Raw genomic sequence first — 22,897 nt, 5'->3', positions numbered from 1 at the left:
ATTTTGGCAGAAAACTTGTTTCCAACTGCAGACAGCGTCTTTCTTTCCTGCTCACTTCGGGTAAGCATATCCTTCACTGAACAAGGAGGAGCCATCAGGATGCATTAACAAAAAGATGCCTTGAAGGGTTCTGCAAAGCTGCATAGCCTCATCAAAGCACGTCTCCTAATGGAAATGCCTGAACCACCTGCTTGTGAGGCACCCCCCACTCTGTGGGAGATCAGCCTCATTGATAAACTGGTAAACAAAAGAGTAGCTGACTGGGGAGAAACTTTCTTGAGATCATCCGCAGACATGGACTCAGTGAGAGTTTGAAAACTCCTTAATCAAATCTCTCTCTAAATGAGTAAAATGTGCCAGGTAATTTAATGACCTCAGTGCGAACATGGCTGAGGTGCAGATGTGCTTTCCAAATCTGTCCATCGCTCTGAACTCCCTGTTCGGTGGATGGACAGAGGAGCAGCATCAACAGCAACACCCTTACTCCAGAGTGGGGTTTGTCTGGAGGAGAGACTAAAAATTTATCTGGGCATATGGTCTTGGGCTCTACAGTAACTAGTTCCTTCCAAACCTGGCAGGAAACTAGACCAATAAGTTTATCCATCTTATAGATGGGCCAGCTCTGAAAGCCTTCAGGAACACAGACTCTTCAGGAGTTTGGGAAGACTGGCTATCCTTTTGTTTGATGATTTCCAGGAGGTCCCCAAAGAGAACTTAATCAGGTAGAAATCGGGGGGGGGGATCCTTCGCACTCATCAAAATCTGTATCTTCTGTGACAGACTCCATAGGGCAGTCTATGTGCCTCCTTTTGTATATCATCTTTCACGGTACCTCCTCTGTGGGGTTTTCAGTGAAGGTGTTGGACGAATGAGGAAATACCTCATAGGAATGAGTGTGGTGGCTTCCCGGAGTTGGCTGACCTACAGGAGTAGAAATGATGGGCTCAATGCTCGGACTCAATAAGGGGGGAAGGGAAGAATCCAAGATGTGAGAGGACAGACTTCTATGCAAAGAGAAAGTCGTTTCTACCACCTGGAAGGCCGACAGACCCGGGACACACTGCCACCCTCCTCAGAACACAGGCAGTCGAGGACAAGAGGTCGGGGCCAATACCAGATCAGAGCCCTCAGACCAGAGCAAGAGTCGAGGCACCAAGGAGAAAAAACGGATCCAACAATGTCGGAGCCAAGCCCCACCCCTCAGACCTGGCACCACCTTCCTAGATCCCACTCAGATCCAATGGTATCGGAGCAGGGCTGGTCAGGAAAAAGTACAGTTGTGTAACTACCATAAATGTAGATGTTCAAGTGTATTCACTGTTGCAGTCATTACAATTGGGTTATCCTGCTAGCAGGCTACCCGCAGTCGGCCTGAATTCCAAAGTCCTGGTCCAGCGTCGGTTGCTGTCGCCTCCTCCCTGACGTCAGTGCACCAGGGGTATAAAAGATGCAGCCGACGCCATTTTCTTCAGTTTTTCTTGCCCCAGATGTCAGGTGCCCCCAAAAGGGTAGGCTAATTTATGCCAATAAACATGCATGCAGTAAAGTAAAACTCTTCCTTCATCTACAAGCAAATACACCACATAGGTTGTATAGAATAGAGAAGTACAGATAAGTCCCAGCAAAGGAAAGTGGGATGGTGGGTGGGTAACCTGGACTGCAACAGTGAATACACTCCAACATCTACATTTATGGTAGGTACACAACTGTACTATGCTCATCGTGTTTCACTGTTGCAGTCATTACAATTGGGTTGAATCCCAAAGCTAAGTTTGGGCGGCTGGGGCTAAATAGGATTAGGAGAGGCTATGAGGCCCTGCAGAACTACAGTGGCAAAGCCTGCCTTGGATTTAGAGTACAGAGGTAAGTGATAGTGCTTTGTAAAAGTGTGCACTGAACTCCAAGTTGCAGCCTCTAAGGTGTCTTTGGTTGGTACTCCTCTGAGGAAGGCTGCTGAAGTGGCTGCTGCTCTGGTTGAATGTGGCCTAATGCCCTTAGGCACTTGTTTGCCATGCTGTGAATAGCAAAAACGAATGCAGTGGCCTATCCACTTTGAAAAAGTCTGTTTTGAGATAGCCTTTCCTGGTGATCCTGCAACAGCATATGCCACTAGAAGTTTTTCCGTCTTTCTGAAAGCTTTGGTTCTGTCCAAGCAGAAGCGTAGCTGCCTGTGAATGTCCAAAGAATGCAGAAGTCTCTCACCCTTATTCTGTGGGTTTGGATAAAAGGTAGGCAAATGTATTGTTTGATTCAGGGCCACACTGGACACTACCTTAGGCATAAATGTCGCGTTTGTCCTCAGAGAAACCCTGTCACGATGGAAAATGATAAAAGTTTGCACAGCCATGAGTGCTTGTAACTCTGAGACTCGTCTTGTAGAGGTTTTTGCTAGGAGCAGAGCTGTTTTCCAGGATAAGAATTTTATATCAGCTGTAGAGGCTGGCTCAAAAGGAGGCAGTGTGAGTTTTTCCAAGACATAATTGAGGTCCCATGCAGGTACTGGTGCTCTCCTTGGAGGTCTTATGTTTTTGGCCCCTCTGAGGTACTGCCTAAGTAATGGATGAGAAAAAATAGGTGGTTCTGTATTGTAATGAGCTGAAATGGCAGAGGCATGAATCTTAATTGATGAAAAGGATAGGCCTTTGTCCAGCATCTCAGTTAAGTATTGCAAAATCTGAGGAATATTTGGTACAATCATGTCAATTCCTTGTGCTTAGAGAGAGGTGTGTTTTGAATGGTGACATTATCCGCCATGCTGCCAAATTTAAGGTCCTGAGTTGGCTGTGCAGGACCTGACTGTTTTGTTGGGTCAATAAGTGAGGAATTTGACGTAATGTCCAGGCTGGGCAATGAGAAGTTCTTTAGGATTGGGTACCAGTGCTGGCGGGGCCAGTCTGGGGCAATCAGTATCATTTTTGGCTTCTCTTGTCTGACCTTTAGTACCTTGGGGAGGAGAGGCAGTGGAGGAAAGGCATATATTGTTAAGGTTTTCCAACTGAAAGATAGAGCATGTACTTTCCATGCTTGCTTGCGATAAGTCCTTGTGCAGAATCTCTGTAGTTGGCAGTTGTGAGGGGAGGCAAATAGGTCTATGTCCGGGCATCCCCAGTTCCTTGTTATCATGCTAAAGACTTGTAGATCCAATTTTCACTCGTGGGGATCCATTAGGTTTCTGCTTAGTTCGTCTGCCACAGTATTTATCTTTCTTGGCAGGAATTGTGCTTGCAGATGTACTTGGTAAGTCAATGCTGTGTCCCACAAAGTCATGGCTAGTCTGCAGAGGAGGTAGGAATGTGCGCCTCCCTGCTTGTTTATGTACCACATGACTGTAGTATTGTCAGTCTTTATCAATAGTTGTCCTGGATGAAGTAGATCTTTGAAGGCTGTCATGTCATTCTGAACAGCTAGCATCTCTTTTTGATTGATATGTAGAAGCATTTGGCTTGCGGACCATGTGCCCTGAATACATCTTCCTGCCATATGGGCCCCCCAAGCATAATCTGATGCATCTGTTGTTAATGTCTGCCTTGCTGTGCGTAAAGTGAAAGGCTGTCCCTTGTTGTGGTGACAGGCCTTTGCCCACCATCAAAACTCCTGTTGCAGGCAGGGAATGAGGGTAATTATTGTTTCCAGGCTGCGGCAATGTTGAGTCCAAGCACTTTTTAGATACCACTGTAGTTTCATCATATGCAGTCTTGCATATGGAATTAGCAGAACGCAGGATGCCATGAAGCCCAATGCCTGCAGAATTTTTTTTGCAGATAACTGGGTTTTTGTTGCCAACATTCTGAAATAAGCAGTCAGTTGTCTGTGTTTGTCTGGCATAAGATAAGCCATCTGGGCAGTTGTATTTAAGCTTGCACCCAGGAATATTATCTCTTGAGAGGGTACTAGTTGACTGTGTACCCTAGGCATGTTGGCAATCTTTTTACAAATGCCAGATGCTGTAGTAGAATGTCCTTGTTCTCTGCTTGAATAAGGCAGTCGTCCAAGTAAGGGTATATTTGCATTCCTCTTTGTCTGCAAAATGCAATTACTGGTGCCAGGCATTTTGTGAAGACCCTGGGCGCAGTAGATAAGCCAAAGGGCAGTGCAGAGAATTGGTAGTGCATTGAGCCAGCTATAAATCTGAGGTATCTTCTGCATGATTGTCTGAATGGGACATGCAGGTAAGCCTCTTTTAGGTCTAAAGTCACAAGCCAAGCCTTCTTGCCCAGCATGGGCAGAAGCTGCTGCAGAGTCAACATATTGAATTTTGGAATATCCAGAAATGTGTTTAGAATAGACAGGTCCAGTATTGGTCTCCAGGCTTTGTCCTTTCTGGGCACCAAGAACAGTCTTGAGTAAAATCCTATTCCCTGCTCTTGCTGTGGTACTCGCTGAATGGCCCTCATGTCCATGAGGGATGAAACTTGTTTTTGTGCCTCTGCCCATTGATTACGTGGCAGGTCTGGCATACCGTTTGGCCTTGGCAGAGTGTGAAAATGGAACCTGTAGCCTTGTGACACTATATTCAAGACCCATTTGTCCTGGGTGATCATGTGCCAATTTTGTGAAAAAAGTGCTAGTTTTCCCCCTAAAGCAGCTGCCAGAAGATAAGTGCTTGGTGTTGGCAGGGGAAAGTCAATGAGACTGTTTCCTGTATGGCTGTGATTTATCTTCTCCGCTTTTGGAGGTAGAAGGACCCCATTGTTTAGACCTGTATGAGCCTTGGGGCTGGCATCGGCCTCTGGGGCGTCTGTATCTGCCTCTTTGTGGCCTGTCTGACAATGGAAAGGATCAATTCTTTGTAGGCCAGTTCCTACTAAACCTGGGAGGTTGTACCTGTAAGAAATCCTTGACTGTTTGCATAGATTTAGCTTTGTCCTCCATTTTCTTCAACACCTCTTCTGCTTTAACACCAAACAAGGTATCATGCTGTAATGGAGCATCTAATAATTTTGCTTTAATATGATCAGGCAGATTCTGTTCCTTTAACCAAGCATGCCTCCTAATGACAGAACCCGTAACAGCGGCCCTGCAGGAGGCCTCCAGAGAATCAAAACCACATTGCAAAGTATGCTTTCCCACTTGTTCAGCTGCATGCAATAAATCCTGCATTTCTTTGCTTTCTGCACATTCAGAATGTCAACATTTTCTGCTTAAGTAGTGACATAAGATATTGCTGATATTTAAGCATATGAAACTGACAATTTAAGGCCCTTACAGCCAAGGTAGCAGAAGCGTAAATCTTTTTCCCTTATCTGTCCAGGGCCCTTGAATCCCTATCAGAGGGGATAGGGGTTTTTGCAGTGGATGCCTTGACCCCTTCAGGACCCTCAGAGATCATTTCTGGGTCAGCAGCTGGGTTTTTATAAAGAAATTTATGTGAATCAAGAACCCTGCAGTATCTGTCTGGCTTAACAGGAGCCGGAGGTAAAGAGTCAGGAGTCAGACTGGACTCTATAAATACATCATCTACAATGTCTAAAACAGGAGGAATAGGCAAGGGGTCTGTGCTGAGGTAGTAAAAGAAAATCTCCGAGCCTTTTCTTATATTCTGAGTAATCTTGGCTCTCCCAGTGGAAGTGCTCCCTCATAGTATGCAGGGTCTCACCAAAAGAATAATCCTCAGGAGGAGAGGCTGAAGGGACAGATTCTTCAGCATCAGAATCCTCATAGGGAGGAAGAGAGTATCCCTGTTCAGAATAAGAATCATTGGAAATGGAAACCTGATCTGAAGATTCATATTCTGTCTCTTGCCTAGGCCTCTTATCAGGAGGGGGATGGGAACCCCTGAACAAAGTAATTAGGTCTTCGGCCATTTTAAGCATCTGTTTTTTAGGCATGGAGGCCTGTCCAGGGGAATGTTGTACTTGTTTCTTTGTCTTTAGAGGTGCTTTAGTCTTTGCCTTTGAAGCTGAAGTCGTTTTCACATATAACTGTGTAGGCCTGAAAACACCCTCAGAAGCCGATGCCTGCTCAGCGGCTCCGGACCAATCTGAGGGAATAGTTTCAGAGGGTCCAATACCTTGAGTTTCCAGCGGCCTAGTCGGCTTCACGTGGGAGTTGGAAGCGGCCTGTGGCTCTGAGGTAGCGGGCGTCAGGGGCTGCGAAAGCGCCTCACTGAGAACCAGCAAACCGGCGACTGGCCTAGCTGAAGCCTCATCGTCGGTTTTGGACCTTGGATGCCTGTCCTTTTCTTTTTCTTTGCGCTTTTTATAAATTCTGGTAGTCGGCTGTTCCAACGGCATTATATAATTATATCTTCTACCAAAATAATGAAATGCAAAATCGTACCGACGCTTAATAGTGCGTTGGTTAAATCTAGCACAAAACCGACAACTAGCAACGTCGTGGTCAGGGCCTAGGCAAGGAATACAGTAAGAATGAAAATCTTTGAGGTATTTGCTTCCCACAAAAAATACAATTATTAACTTTTTCTGACATCGGTCTGGAGCAAGAAAAAAAGTTTCTCCAATGGGGTACTTAGCTTTAATGAAGACTTTGGATCTGAAATTCGAACTTGAAAATCTCAGGAGTCGGCCGACCGGCACTTGCAAACTGCTTTTGCTTTGGGCACCGCACAGCAAGAAAGACTGAAGAAAATGGCGTTGGCTGCATCTTTTATACCCCTGGCGCACTGACGTCAGGGAGGAGGTGACAGCAACCGACGCCGGACCAGGACTTTGGAATTCAGGCCGACTGCGTGTAGCCTGCCAGCAGGATAACCCAATTATAATGACTGCAACAGTGAAACACGATGAACATCCCACTGCAGTCGAGGAAGGGAGTTTCCTCGGAACTGATGCAAACTCTCTAGGTTATCTTGGATTCTGAGACTCCGAGACCACCTGTCAGATTGGAGAAGGAGACTGTACTGTATAGGCTGGGCAGGTGCACACTCAGATCCTCGAGGAGACGGAGTTGGCAAAATCCCATCTGGACTTGAGCCTTGAGACATTTCTGCATCATCCTGTCCACGTCTGCCTCTCTCAAGCTCCTTGAGCATCTGGATGAAGCTGAGGAAGCAGGCCTAGAATGTTTCTTTGGGGTATGAACCAGTTGGGATGTGAGAGCCAGAGAAATTGGTTTTAACAAATTCCGGAGATCAGCTCCTAAACACTTGATTACAACGTCTGGAATCTGAAACTGATATAGATGGTAATGGAGAAATGTCTATGATGATTACCCTCATCGGATCCGAAGACGCCTGTGGATCCAAGGGAGGAGCAGCATTCTTCGGATCCGAACAGGTCACATCCGAAGTGTTCTTGAGCTTTTCAGATGGCTCCAGCGAAGCACTCAGGAGACAGAGAGGGCTCGTTTCTTGCATTCTCTGAAGCCTTGAGCTTTAGAGGGGGAAAAGGAGGAAGAAGAAGCCAGAAGCAAGCCCTTAAGGATTAATTTATTGCGCCAGTCTGAAAGGGCTCGGAGACTGAAAGTGGCTCAGATTTCACACACGGATTTCAAATGTTCTGGCCCCAGGCAGTACACACTTCTTGTGGGCGAGTGAATTGGGAATGTTATGCCCACAAGAAGTGCATTTCTTAAAATCATTGGGTTTTTCAGACATAACTGTAACAAGAAATGGCAAAAATCTAACAGAGTACGAGTTGCCACTCTAAAAAAAAAAAAGTCACATACTAAAGAAACTACCAAATATTTTACATGTAACACACTTTTTTTTTTGTTAATACCAGTTTAAGTCTACAACAACAATTAAAGGAGGTGTAAGAAGTGCTAAATGCACATGAAGTAGAAGCAACAGTAGTAACAAAGAAAAAGACCCTAACATCAGCAACTACTTAAAGATAAAGAGGGAAGAATAAACAGCAGTTATAATATCTAAGCAGTAACATTTGAACAGTAATAGAAGTTTAACAAGAAACAACCAAGAAAAATTCAGTCACACAGCTAGAGATTCAGAAATGTGTCCTGTTGCAATGGCAGCAAACAAGATCTGAGGAGTTAGGGATGGCATAGAGTACTATGGGTAGAGGAAGGAGCTCGAAATTCAGATCCAAGTCTTGTAAATGCGGCCAAGTCGGATCAGAGAATCGGATCCATAACCCATTCATGAGGAAGAATGAAAAGGACAACATCAGATTAAATGTTTTTATGCACTTCTGCGACTGCAAAAAATAGTTGGTATGACAGGATTATTATATTCAAAAAATTGAACAAATTACAAGAAATCAATCTTTGTGAAAAACAATCTTACATACAAATAATATTTGTAAGTCTAATTTCTTTTTGAGACATAACAGCATGTTTCAGTATCATGTAATGTATTCAACATTACACCAATAATATCTATGGTGTCAAATACCACTCTCCCTCCTTTGTCAGTTTTAAAACTCTGAGGGTTTTATCTGAAGAGACACACTAACCGTCTTTCGCCCATAAATGAATTACAATATTTAGATCTCCTCATACTCTCCATTAATTTATAAAGTTCGGCTTCACATGATTTTTCAAATGCAAATACTAATGGATTTGAGAATGGAATAATGGTACTTTTAAGTATAGTATTATCCACTTGTTTATGCATACAACATCATTAAAATGCAAGGACAAAATTATGTTTACTTGTAAAACGTTTTAATTCAGTTAAGTCTTCGGCCGCATTCACTTTCCTGCTTGGTATAAATGTGAAACTCCTCATCACTGGAAATGATTAACAGAAAGTTCTAAATGGGTATAAATCCAATATATTAAATCCACTGTATGTCAATGAAATCCCATCATAACTATCGAAAATAGTCTGTTGGGTAATTCTTGCTCGATAATATTATTTACCATTTTTACCTTTTTTCCTCTTCTTTTTCCTGTTCCTCTGTTTGTACACTGGTTCGGAGGACATACCACTATTTGGGTGGATTAAAGGTTCCTTGTAATTAAAAATACTTGGGTTGCCTTTAGCAACCCTCCTCCCCTTGATGCAATACAGAATACCCTACACTGGTATTAACAGGAGATGAAAAATTTTTTGGATGATATACACCATCCTGTTTAATTACTAGTGGATTACACTGGAAATAATTTTGATTATTAGATTGTGGAAACAAATGTGCTGAGTTCTCATTCTGCTTAACATCACTGGCCAATTATTGTTTTTCTTGTTTTTAATAATCTTGACCTATCAACATGAGAAAAAAAAATGTTAATTACATGTGAAGTTTGAATCTCACTAACCAAAATGGTAACAGTCTGTTGATTGCTTTCATTTATCTAGTGTCATACATTCACATCCTTGCCTATTAAATAATTTAGCCAAATGCTGGTATCAATGCCATTCAGAAATAGAGTACCTCAACACTTTCAGCGCTCATTTTTTTCAACTTTCCATGAAAAAGGAATTGTCCAACTGTAATCCTTGCAACTTGAGCAGTTTCTTTTTAAAAGATGTCAAACTTGCTTCAAAGGTTTGCCCAGAATTGTCCATGTTTTGTGTATCAAGCTCTGTATGTGGTTTTCAACAAACAGTCTGAAAACATTATGCTATTAAGCCCCCACTAAATTACCATTCTGAACACTCATTGTGTGAGAAGTGTCATCAGCAGGATTAAGGCAAATTAAAAAAAATATGCACAGCACCCAGTGTTCCCACTTCATTCTCCATCCTGCCCCTTTGTACACCAATGGTGTAACACCATTTCATCCTTATTCCCATACTTATTGTTAATGTTTGTAGAACCATGGATACAAGCTTGCATAAAATGTTGCATTAATGGTGGCAAAAGATTAAAAAGTTTGGTGAATTTGTCTATCAACATAGAACTATCCTTGTTTGTTACATAACCAACCAATGATCCATTTATCAATTCTGGAGAAGCAGAAATGACAGAACTAGTCCCAGTTGGCTGCATGTGCCCCGTAAATTCCTACGAACTGAGGGAGGGGGCACGTCCGGGACAGAAGGAAAGCACACACGAGATACAGGAAGAGAGAGAGAGCCACGCAAGAGAGAGAGAGAGCCACGCAAGAGAGAGAGAGAGAGAGCACACGAGAGAGAGAGAGCATGTGAGAGAGCACGTGAGAGAGAGAGAACGCGAGAGAGAACGCACGAGTGAGAGCACGCGAGAGAGAGCAAGAGAGAGCACGCGAGAGAGAGAGAGAGAGAGAGAGAGAGAGAGAGAGAGAGCCACGCGAGAGAGAGAGAGCCACGCGAGAGAGAGAGAGAGCATGAGAGAGAGCCATGCGAGAGAGAGCCACGAGAGAGAGAGAGCACGAGAGAGAGAGAGCACGAGAGAGAGAGCACGAGAGAGAGCATGAGAGAGAGAGAGCACGAGAGAGAGAGAGCACGAGAGAGAGCGAGAGATAGCACACGAGGGAGAGAGAGAGGAAGGGAGGGAGGGAGAATGTGAGAGAGGAAGTGATGGAGAGCGCACGTGAAAGACAGAGGATGGGAGGGAGTGCGCACGCGAAAGGCAGAGGGAGGGACAGCGCACGCGAGAGGCAGAGGGATGGAGAGCACGCGCGAGAGGGAGGGAGAGCGTGAGAGGGAGGGAGAACGAGCACACGCGAGAGGGAGGGAGAACGAGCACACGCGAGAGGGAGGGAGAACGAGCACACGCGAGAGGAAGGGAGGGAGTGCACGTGAGAGACAGGAAGGGAGAGCATGCGTGAGAGAGGGGGGTAGGGACAGCGTGACAGAGGAAGGGAGAGAGAGCGTGAGAGAGGAAGGGAGGGAGGGAGCGCGAGAGAGAAGAAGGGAGGAAAAGAGCGTGCGTGAGAGGATGGGAGGGAGAGCGTGCTTGAGAGGATGGGAGGGAGAGCGTGCTTGAGAGGATGGGAGGGAGAGCGTGCTTGAGAGGATGGGAGGGAGAGCGTGCTTGAGAGGATGGGAGGGACAGCGTGAGAGGGAGAGAGCGTGAGAGGGAGGGAGAGAGCGTGAGAGGGAGGGAGGGAGAGCATGCGTGAGAGGGAGGGAGGGAGAGCGTGCGTGAGAGGGAGGGAGGGAGAGCATGCGTGAGAGGGAGGGAGGGAGAGCATGCGTGAGAGGGAGGGAGGGAGAGCGTGCGTGAGAGGGAGGGAGAGCATGAGTGAGAGGGAGAGCATGCGCGAGAGAGAGGGAGAGCATGCGTGAGAAAGAGAGAGGGCGGGACAGCGAGCTCACATGAGAGGGAGGGAGAGCAAGCACACGTGAGGAGGGAGAGAGCAAGCGTGTGGGAGAGCGAACATGCATGAGGGAGGGAGAGCACATGTGAGGGAGAGAGAGCGAACATGCATGAGGGAGAGAGAGCGAACATGCATGAGGGAGGGAGAGCACATGTGAGGGAGAGAGCGCAAGCACGCGTGAGGGAGGGAGAGCGCAAGCACGCGTGAGGGAGGGAGAGCCAACACGTGTGAGGGAGGGAGAGCCAACACACGTGAGGGAGGGAGAGCCAACACACGTGAGGGAGGGAGAGCCAACACACGTGAGGGAGGGAGAGCCAACACACGTGAGGGAGGGAGAGCCAACACACGTGAGGGAGGGAGAGCCAACACGCGTGAGGGTAGGGAGAGCCAACACGCGTGAGGGAGGGAGAGCCAACACGCGTGAGGGAGGGAGAGCGAGCACGTGCGAGGGAGGGAGGGAGAGCGAGCACGTGCGAGGGGGGGAGGGAGAGCGAGCACGTGCGAGGGGGGGAGGGAGAGCGAGCACGTGTGAGGGAGGGAGGGAGAGCGAGCACGTGTGAGGGAGGGAGGGAGAGCGAGCACGTGTGAGGGAGGGTGGGAGAGCAGGCACGTGTGAGGGAGAGCAGGCACGCGTGAGGGAGGGAGAGCAGGCACGCGTGAGGGAGGGAGGGAGAGCATGTGTGACAAAGGAAGGGAGGGAGAGCACTTGTGAGAGAAAGGGAGGGAAGGAGAGCGAGTACACGTGAGAGAAATGGAGGGAGGGTGAGCACGCGCAAGAGGAACGGAGGGAGAGTGAGCATGCAAGAGTAGAAGGGAGGGAGGGTAAGCGTGAGAGAGAAAGGGAGGGAGGGTGAGCGTGTGAGCGAGAGAGGAAGGGAGGGAGAGTGAGCAAGCATGAGAGACAGGAAGGGAGGGAGGGAGAGGAAGGGAGGGAGAGCACGTGAGAGAGGGAGGGAGAACATGCGTGAGAGAGGGAGGGAAGGATGGAGAATGTGAGAAAGAGGAAGGGAGAGCGAGCGTGCGTGAGAAGAAGGGAGGGAGAGCAAGCGGGCATACAAGAGAGAGGAAGAGAAGGAGAGCACACAAGAGAGATGAAGGGAGGGATTGCACACATGAGAGAGATGAAGGGAGGGAGAGTGCTCGTGAGAGAGAAAAGGAGGGAGGAAGAGCATGCTAGAGACAGGAAGGGCAGAGAGGGAGACCGCACGCAAAAGAACGGAAGGGAGGGGGAGTGAGTGAGCAAAGGAAGGAGGGACAGAGTACACAAAACAGAGAGGAAAGGAGATCATGCGCACAAGAGAGAGGGGGCAGTAGGGATACAGAGCATTTGAGAGAGGGGGCAGTAGGGAGGAAGAGTGCACGCAAGAGAGAGAGAGGGCAGGAGAGAGGAACAGCCCACGAGAGAAAGAAGGCAGGATGGGAGGAACAGCCCACGAGAGAAAGAAGGCACGATGGGAGGAACAGCCCACGAGAGAAAGAAGGCAGGATGGGAGGAACAGCCCACGAGGGAAAGAAGGCACGATGGGAGGAACAGCCCACGACAGAAAGAAGTCAGGATTGGAGGAACAGCCCATGAGAGAAAGAAGGCAGGATGGGAGGAACAGCCTGCAAGAGAAAGAAGGCAGCATGGGAGGAACAGCCTGCGAGAGAATGAGGGCAGGATGGGAAGGTGAGTGCACATGAGCAAGAGAGGGATAACGAGTGAGAGGGAAAGTGAAAGTGAGGGAGGGAGAGCACACATGAGAGAGAGGGAGGGAGTTAGAGCGAGCAAGCAGGAAGGAAGGAAGGGTGGGTGTACACGACCAAGGGAGAGCGAGTGAGAGAGAGGCCACATGAGGGGGAGAGAGAGGGCGCACGAGGAGGAGAGGATGAGAGAGAGGGCACACGAGGGTGACAGGGAGAGCGTATGAGGGGGAGAGGAAAAAAGAGGGCGCATGGAGGGGGGGTGAGGGCGCATGAGGGAGGGCACATGATGGGGGGAGAGAGGTTGCACGAGGGAGAAAGAGAGGCAGGGCGCAAGAGGGAGAAAGAGAGAGGCAGGGCGCAAGAGAGAGAGAGAGGCAGGGCGCAAGAGGGAGAGAGAGAGAGAGGCAGGGCGCAAGAGGGAGAGAGAGAGAGAGGCAGGGCGCAAGAGGGAGAGAGAGAGAGGCAGGGAGAGGGAGAGAGAGAGAGGCAGGGAGGGAGAGAGAGAGGCAGGGAGGGAGGGAGAGAGAGGCAGGGAGGGAGGGAGAGAGAGAGAGGCAGGGAAAGAGGGAGAAAGAGAGAGGCAGGGCGCAAGAGGGAGAAAGAGAGAGGCAGGGCGCAAGAGGGAGAAAGAGAGAGGCAGGGCGCAAGAGGGAGAAAGAGAGAGGCAGGGCGCAAGAGGGAGAAAGAGAGAGGCAGGGCGCAAGAGGGAGAAAGAGAGAGGCAGGGCTAAGAGGGAGAAAGAGAGAGGCAGGGCAAGAGGGAGAAAGAGAGAGGCAGGGCGCAAGAGGGAGAAAGAGGGAGGCAGGGCGCAAGAGGGAGAAAGAGAGACAGGGCGCATGAGGGAGAAAGAGAGAGAGGGTGTGTGTGTGTGTGTGTGTGTGTGTGTGTGTGTGTGTGTGAAAGAGAGAAAGCCTGTAAGAGTGTGATAAAATGAAAGCCACCCAATGGAAATTGTCCTTGTAAATTAGTAGTTTCTTAAGTAACCAACCATTATTAATGATAGTTCAAGCCAAGCCAATGCAAACTAACTAAATTTTTTGTTCTGAGAGCTTCAGAAGGTTGCTTGTGCCAAAGCCACAAAACAGATGGAAACTGAAGCCAAGGAAAACTAAGATAAATAACTTAAAATTGTAATTTTTTGCAGAAAAAGCTCTAGCAATTTGTAAACACTATGTAATGAACAACATGGCAGCAGTTCAGTTTATAGCAAAAGAAACAGCAGGCCATTCAGAATAAGAACACCATAAGGGAAAGGATGGAAAATTCAGGGTTGAAACACACACAGCCATTATCAAACAAAATGCCACTGCTTTCATCTTTAAAAATCATTTTCCTTTCTACTTTGAAGTGTCACACTCTATCACATGTCAAAACTTTTTCATTAGCTGTATCCTACATATCAGTCCAACATTAGTAATGTTTAGCAAGACATCCTGTTCTTCAGCCCACTAACAGTTTCTATGACATATACTTCCCATCATTCGTAGACATCTCAGTTGCTGCCTGCACATCTCATGTACTGCACTTTCTGTGTCTCGCTCCCCTATACTTAGAGTACATTCTTTGCACCCCCTCACTATTCTCTTGTTCAGTACCCAAATACCTGATGTGCTCCATCAAGTATGGTTCTGCTTAGACTTGAGCATTTTTATAAGCGTATCATAACAAAATCACCTCAAACAGATTCCATCACAGCACTTACCAAACCACTGATAAAACACTAAGCCACTGACATAATGAGACTAAGTGCATCTGTTGCCCCACAACTTTTTATAGTCTGCAAAATGAACACACTTTCCATCCTTCGAACCAAATATTTAACTAAAATAATCTAACTTTTTAATTACTGCCAGTGCATTACCTATGTCTTCTAATTTAATTTTAGGACCTGAACTCCCAACAGTCTAGAATTAAACAAAATTAAATATCAATCAACCTGTAAGTAAACTAATTAAAATGCAGGATAGCTTTTTTTTTTCTTACCCTGGTGTGTTAAGCATCTTTTCAACAGCTGATGGAATCGCACACAAAAGCCCTTTGGTACCATCACTAGAGGCTGAACCAATGCTTGCAAAGATCTCTCGCACAACCTGAGCATCAGCATCAGCAAGAGGGGTGCCAACTGTGAAAACTCGGAATTCATTGCTTCCAGCACCAGTTAGCACTTTCAAAACCTAAAGAAATAAATCAAAGTGAAACAATCTGTCACCATTAAAACATAGTTCAAAATTCCATTTCAACAACTGCAAGATGCACATGAACATTTGGCTGAAACTAAGTGAAAATTTGACTGCAAGTAGTTTAGCTGAAATAAATATCAACCAAGTCCAGAGAAACTTCTAAAATGTACTTACCATACCAGAAAATGTCAAAGGCACTTTTAGAGAAAGATCAACTAGAGGGAGGTATTCTCTGCATTTGGCCTGGTTGCAAAAATCTCACTTACAGTTTTGTGAACAATATCTTCCTGATCTACCCAGTTAATCATGCTCCTGGGTTACAAGATGTGGTCACCTCCATACCGTTCAGTTCTGATCCCATCTGAATTCCTTAAATTTCTGCAATGCAAGAAAATAAAAACATCTGGAATTGTAATACATTATAACCCTCCTCTCAAAGGGAGGCCCTAAGAAATACATACAGAGGTTTTATGTATCCAAGCTCAGACGGGCAAGGAGAAGTAAAGAGGACTGGCAAATAAGAGACAAAATATAAAACTCTCTCCTCCAAGATCTTTAGATGTGGTGAGCACCTGTATCACAGCTGTCTTTAAATCAAGGGAATGGTGAAATGGGGACTCGGGAAGAACAAAAATAAAAGCTAAAAAAGAAGACAGTCAAGATAAGGCAGTCTACCAGAAACTTGCAATAAAAAAAGTTTCACCTGTCCAAAAATGCCCAATGACAGTTGGTATTTCTATGAACGATACATTACTTGACCACAGCACAGAATGTATGTTAAGGACACATTCCTAAAATATGCTCTAGGAGCCATAAACAGCTCTAGCAGAACAGCCTTTAAAATCACTTGCCAAAGTTAATGTGGTCTCTTTCTGAGAGAGAGAGAGAGAGAGAGAATATAGCATTTGGATGACATTCACGTAGCCACTGACTTCCCTTTCTCACCAGAAAAGGAGAGGGCAAAAAGTTAACCTGTTTGCAAGATGGACATTACGAGAGAGCAATGGAATCCACTAGTACATGCAAAAAGATTTGAAGTTGCAGGAACAGCTGAAAAAGACATATGAAACATGCAATGTAAACAATGAGTAATCTTGAAAATTCCTTAACTCTGTGGAAAACAAGGCAAGACTCCTAGCTTGAATGAATCAGACATTCTTACTACAAGCAAGATAAATTTGCAGTGAATAAAGACCAATCAGAAAACAAAACTTTAGATCAGCACAGTAAGGAGGATTAAAAACACTAAGGCCATTCCTACCTCTGGCTTAAAAATTTAAATCTCATTAAGAGATTTAGAAATTAGGAATCTGAGATGAACCACCCCTTTCATGAACTGTTGGCCAAGCAGTGTTCAGCCTCACAGTCAGACTCTTGAGTATAATTTTTTTTTTTTTTTTTTTTTTAGAATTGGACTTTAAGTGGTGTAGATTCCAGACACATCAGACTGCAACTCTAATAAAAAAATGTTTCCTCTTACCTTTGTAGTCCTGGTGGCTGGTTTATGAACAGATCTGCAGCATCTTCACATAACAAAGGCAAAGGCCCAAAAACAGCACAGGGATTTCAAAGAATCCACATTCTAAAGTCCATATTGCCATGTAACAAACCAACCTGGTCCTGGACTGAAACATGCATGTTTTTAATGGACCTGTTTTTGGCATGGATTTTAGTTAACCATGAAGAACACCAATGAAGCCCTATTCCAGCAATGAAAAAACATGCTGCAGCTAACAAATTCACTGAAACAGCAGCACCAAATGGAAAGAAATTGCTAAACAAAACAAAAGCTCTGAAAAGAGGGAGATTACTATACCTAAAATAGTAGACTTTTTTCAACCACTTAATTAATATAATCAATTTCACAACCACAGCCACTCAGGGTAGAGGATTCTCTTCTTCCCAGAACAGCCCTCACTGAGGCAGAGTCTAGACAGGTGTACTAGTGAAGTCAGCAAACCACACTTTGTAGCAGTTTCATTGCTGAGCATGAAATGAAAGCAGGCACACAGAAGGGCTTTACAAACAACACACCCAACGTAAATTCGGGGACCACCAAGAGACTATGAAATATGTCAAGTCCTTCCATACTGAATTTGGACCAGTAAAGGAAGAGTTATGCAAAGAGTGCGCAACCCTTAAGATCAACTCAAAAAAGAGAAAGAAAATGCAATTTTTGCCCCCTTCTCTTCTGTTGATCTTAGCTATGAAGTGTGGGATGTCTGCATCTTCCTATTTAGCCAAGAGTTAGAGCTAAAGGCAACATAAAGTAGAACAAACGTTCTATATTCTTTGTGAAGGTAGAAAGGTGCAAACAAAGAATAGGTTTGCTGTTCAGCATGTCCTTCAAAACCATATCTATCTATATATATATATATATATATATATATATATATATATATATATATCTATCTATCTATATATATATATATATATATATATATATATATATATATATATATATATATATATATAGATACACACACACACACACATATATATATGTATATAAAACATCATGTCTCAAGAGTGCAAAGCCAGCCCCACAGCATTTCTTTACAGAACAGCACAACTTGGTACCCTCCCCTCCACATGGTCAGGAACCTTATCACAAGGACGGACGACTTACACAAGAGGCGAAACAGGCATCAATGCCAAGCTTAATACATAGCATGTACAGTACTATCTTAAACTCCAAGGTGTGTATATGAAGATGTCTCTCAAGACATCATAATTGAGTACAATGCCCCTTTTGGGATGTACCTTACCAGACACCTGCAGCAACTGGAAAGACCCCAAAAGTACCTCACCAAGAGGATCAAAGGGCTCAAACAGATGCCATATGCTGCCCGGTTAAAGAAACTCCAGCTCTACTCAGTGGCATACCGCCTGCTCAGAGGCGATCTGTGCCTGACGTATAAAGCCATGTCCAACCCGGAATTAATGGACATGCTGCACCTCAGAAAATCCAAATCCCATCGAGCTACGCGCTCGAGAGACTTGAACCTCAGCACTGAAATAAATAGGACATGCTGGAGGGACAGATTCATAACCCAGAGGCTCCCTTCACTCTGGAATAAAATCCCAGTCCAGGTTAGGCAGAGTCCCTCATTGACTCTCTTCAAGAGGAATCTTGATGAGTGAATGGGGGATCGTAGGTTTACCCCGGGTATCACTTCTGTGTCACTGTTAGACAGAGGCACAGTATACTAACCTCGAAAAAGGGCATAGCAAAATTAATTTAAAATGGGTGGCGAAAGCCAAACACACTCTGGCTAGGCTTATAAATGCCCTAGGGCAGATAGCCTAGTATGAACCTATAAGAGAATATCAGGTTTTCTGAGCTGTCAGAAAACCCTAGACAGTTGCTCATCCAATCTGACAGGCATTTGCTGTAACATACTAAACTAGAGAGCAATAAATTATTTACTGCCTATATCAGAGGGAGATGCCTACCAAATCAGTGTCAATTTGCAAAAGTAAATCACAAGTACAAGATCAGAGAGAGCAAGGGTTAATGCTGAAACCAACAACTTCTGACAGTCCACTGAAGGACACTATTATCAAATATCAAGACCCAAGTAAAGATGCAAGCAATCATCATGCTTAAAAGGCAAAAGATAATGCTGACATGTACTCTTCTCAAAGCCATAAACCACGATGACTGTCCATGAAAACAATCAAGAGACAGAAAAGTTTTGTTCAAGTCCAAGTCCAAGACCTGTAGTAATCCTACATAAATGGAAAGTATGTACTTACCATAATGTTGGATCCATTTCATCCAAGTCAGTCTGATACAACAGCTGGGTACCAAGCTGCCCCTCTGAGCCAGTCTGGCTATTAGGTAGCTCTCCAGTGGCTTGAGTGCTTACAAACTTTCCCATAATGCCTTGTACATCTATCCCTTCAGATCAAATTTGCTTCTTAGTGACTAAATGTATCAGCGTGGAAGCAATGATGCAGAGCATAGAGTCATAACAACGTGGAACGGGCATGGATGTTACATTGGAAGAACCTGGATGAAATGGATCTAGCTTTATGGTAAATACAACCAAATCACCAACGAACCGGGCTAAAGTGCTCAAGAAACAAAATCCAAACCAAAAAAGCAACCAGAGCTGCTCACTCCCACCAGCCAAATGACATCAGAGTCATTGACGTGCTTGGCCGGAAGCCAGGAAATGTTTCAGAAGGGAGAACATGGCACGAGAAGAGCAGAAACGCTAACGGAAAGTTATTGCAATGAAGCGAGTAACCGGAATGGAATTAGAACTGTGTGCGATGGTTTTCCAGCTGTTTTTCAAGAGAGTGAAGTGGATTTGGAAGGACAGGGATCTCGGGATCAACAGGACAGCAATCTGAGTCAAATGGACTGTACCAATAACAATACAGGGTACAAAATAGACTTTAAAACCCTACTCGGTACTAGATACAGGTGCAATGATAGAGAATCTGTAACAGTAAGTACCGAGCAGGATGGTAATATTACTTATGGGCATAATTTAAATTTATTTGATGAACTGCTTTTTAAATATAAACATTTTGAGATGGAAAATGCATATTTAACAGAATGTCAAACTTAAAATTGTACCAAAAGGTCTGAGAATTTTTAGTATCTAAATAAGGTTGAGAGTGAACAGACTTTCATAAAGAACTTGTGCAAATATTTGATAACTGTGGCTTTGAAATTCTCAAAGCCATTATTAGTGAGAGAATCAAAGACAGATGGAAGTCATGTATGGGAAAATGGATGAGGTTAACCATAAGATTATGAATGACCTACTGTTTACAGTAGAAAAAGAAAAGAATATCTTGACATTCTAAGGAATACAGAGGTCAAAATTAAAAATGCCTACGTGAGGAAAAGTAAGAAAATGGATAGGGAGACGAGGGAATACAGTACCAAAACTCATTACCCTAAACCGAAGGAGTATACTAGAACAAATGATAGTATTGTGAACAGGAAAGAAAAGGACCATGAGACAATTTATAATGTGGAAGAAAATGGGATTAATGAACATACATATGACTTGCAAGACCCTTTAGAATTCCCCCCTTTAAGAAGGTCAGAAAGGATAAGGAATCGACCTTCAATACAAAGGGGGAGGGACAGGATGTTCAACCATTGCAACAGGCAGAATCCCTAACAGATAGCAACTGTATAAAGCAAGACAGAAGTGTATTTCGTTTTAGGGGGCTTAACATCTATAATTATAGCAACAAAGAAGTGAATGAGACCTATTTTAACTTACTATCAAAAGATTTTAAGTTTATCCCTAAGAGTAAAGCTAATATTAGCAAAGTGCTAACTGACCAAAAATTATATTTGAAAAAGAAAAATTTAGAACTCTTTTTTTGGACAAGAATTGAATCAAAGAATGGATATAGAATTAAAAAAGAAGCACTTTTAATCCACCCCTACATCCACAATTAAAAAATGTTGAGACCTTAATGGAAAAGGAATTAAGAACTGAAATAAATAAGCATTGGATTGGCTTCAATTTATTAAGAGAAGAAATATATATTATTAAAATAATTGAATCAAGATAAAACAGAGTCATGAGGCCAGATAAGGGTGGGGGTGCCATCATTATGGATAATTTGATTTATGAAACAAAAATGATGGGAGATTCTGGAGGATACAACAAAATACAGAAGAGTTTATATAAATGAAATTAACATCGCGAATAAGAAAGTGGAATTAACATTGAATGATATATTACTGTAAGACACCAATGACGTGAGTACTTATAACTTCCTACATGTAGAAAATCCCATGACTCCCAGCATATTTGGAATCCCAAAAGTTCACAAGAGTGTCCAAAACCATCCATTGAGACCCATTGCTGCCTCTGAGGGGTCAATTACTGCCCCTTTGAAAAAGTTTTTAAATATGAAATTAAAGGAAATGGCTATGAGTGGTCAGGGAGTGGTTAAGGACTCATGGGATCTACTAAGGAATGTTAAAGGGAGTATGTACGAGGACAGCATGATTTTTATTAAACACACAGATTTATTCACTTCTATCCCACACACAGAAGGGATGAAATGGTTTGAAGAAGCCTTAGTGAAGTATGGCAAATTTAGTAATAAGGACTTTTATTTGATTCTAACTCTAATGGAAATAGTGCTAAAAATTAATTTTATCCACTATGAAGGCAAATTTTTCCAGCAACAACAAGGCGTGGCAATGGGGGCTAGATGTGCCCCCACGTATGCTCATATAATTCTTTCATTCTGGGAGGGGAAATTCATTTTAGGGTCCAGGTATGTCAATTGTTGGAAACTGTATAAAAGATACCTGGACAATATGTTTTTGTTATGGACTGATATGGAAGAAAGGTTTTTTAAAATTTGTTAAATATATATCAGACTCTAGTGAATTTTTAAAATTTACATACAAAATTGATAGAAATAGGCTTCAGTATTTACACATTTCTATTTCTAAACAGGAGGGTAAGCCTTAGTTCTAAAGTATATAGGAAAGAGACATTCTCAAATTCTTATTTAGCCTTTGATAATGCACACCCCTTCTATCAGAAAAAATGCATAATAAAAGGACAATATGTAAGGGGGAGTAGGATGACATCAAAGGACAGTGATTTTGAGAACGGATGCAAGAAATTATCCGATATGTTTTATGAAAGAGGCTACCCAGTGGATTTGATTAAGAAAGTGGAAGAGGAAATAAGAAAGGAAAGGGAAATTCAAGCCTATTTTAGGTGAGGGTATTCCCACAAGGGAAGAAAATGAGCAAGACTTGTTAAATAAGGTTTGGTTAGTAATTTTGTAACATATTTTAATGGTGATTCAAATACAATAAGAGTATTATTGGAGAAAGAATGGGCTAGGTTTAGTGTCACATCAGATCTGGAGATTATTTTTAACAAACCATTTAAATGCACCGGTCGTAAGCGTAAAAGTATTAAAAACATCTTGAAAAACAAAAATGATTTTATAACTCACAAAAAAGATTAAGTGGGTACTTTTAAATGTGGACGCTCCTCTCAATGTGCATGGATCAAAAGAAAGGGCTATATTAGAACATCTAATATTTAACAGTTCGAATCACTAAAGGTCAACCTTTAGTGATCGAACTGTTAAAACATCAAATGTTCAGGAAAAAAAAAAATAAAAACAAAAAAAAACTAAACGATGTAGGCAGAGGGGCAAGCCCCCCTGCACCCCCACACCCCCCGCTACATAAATATACCAGGTCCGAGACTGCACTACATTGAAGTAAATGGAAATCTCTCCTTACGGAGATTTCCGTTTACTTGCTCGATGTTCGGCAGTTTCGCTATTCTCGTGTCGACAATGTCAGATTCGACATTGTCAGCTTTCGAGAATCTAATATAGACCCCAAAAGAACAGACACAGTGTACCTTACGAGCAGGGATAGGTTAACAGAGAGTAAAAGTTTTGCAAATTGTGAAACAAGTGGCACAGTTTATTTAGTAACATGCAAGAAATGCAATGCATTTTATGTAGGGAAATCAGAGAGAAAGTACAATGTATAAGCATAATTATATTAAGAATAAATGTAAAAATAATACTCTATACAGACACACACAACAATGCCAAGAAGCCAAATGTTTCTTTTTTGTTCTGGAAGCGGTACGGACATTAGTGGTGGTCCATGGGAAGCCCGTCTTGAATATAAAGAACTTTTTTTGTCAATTAACACTGGAAGCTACAAAGTTTCCAGGGCTTAATGATTCAGTTTCCCTTAAGCCAGTGTTGAAATTAAGGTCAGCAAAACTTTAATACCCACATATTCTATTCTTTTGGTTCAAAACGCTGTTTTAGATAATTTTTAAAATCATTTTTAGATAAATACATATTTTTAAGATTTTAATATGACAATGTACTTGCTTGGAATTTATTGTGGGATTTAAATTATGGGTTATTGATGCAATTTTTAAGAT

At 43.6% G+C, this 22,897-nt stretch overlaps 1 protein-coding gene across 2 annotated transcripts in view; it reads right to left on the bottom strand.

The window, feature by feature from the left end:
• CUL9 (cullin 9) overlaps positions 1–22,897 on the bottom strand; it is a 2,881,018-nt gene that overhangs the window by 2,221,165 nt on the left and 636,956 nt on the right. For both annotated transcript variants that reach the window (XM_044060287.1, XM_044060293.1), the window contains exon 10: positions 14,773–14,963. In XM_044060287.1, coding sequence (XP_043916222.1) covers positions 14,773–14,963 — 191 coding nt within the window. The remainder of the gene's footprint in view (positions 1–14,772; positions 14,964–22,897) is intronic.

Source organism: Protopterus annectens, chromosome 1.part0 (assembly GCF_019279795.1).
Source record: "Protopterus annectens isolate FY-2018-M chromosome 1.part0, PAN1.0, whole genome shotgun sequence".
NCBI classification, from domain to species: Eukaryota; Metazoa; Chordata; order Ceratodontiformes; family Protopteridae; genus Protopterus; species Protopterus annectens.
The sequence above is the reverse complement of the archived record's forward strand: the minus strand, read 5'-3'. Positions and strand labels throughout refer to the sequence as shown.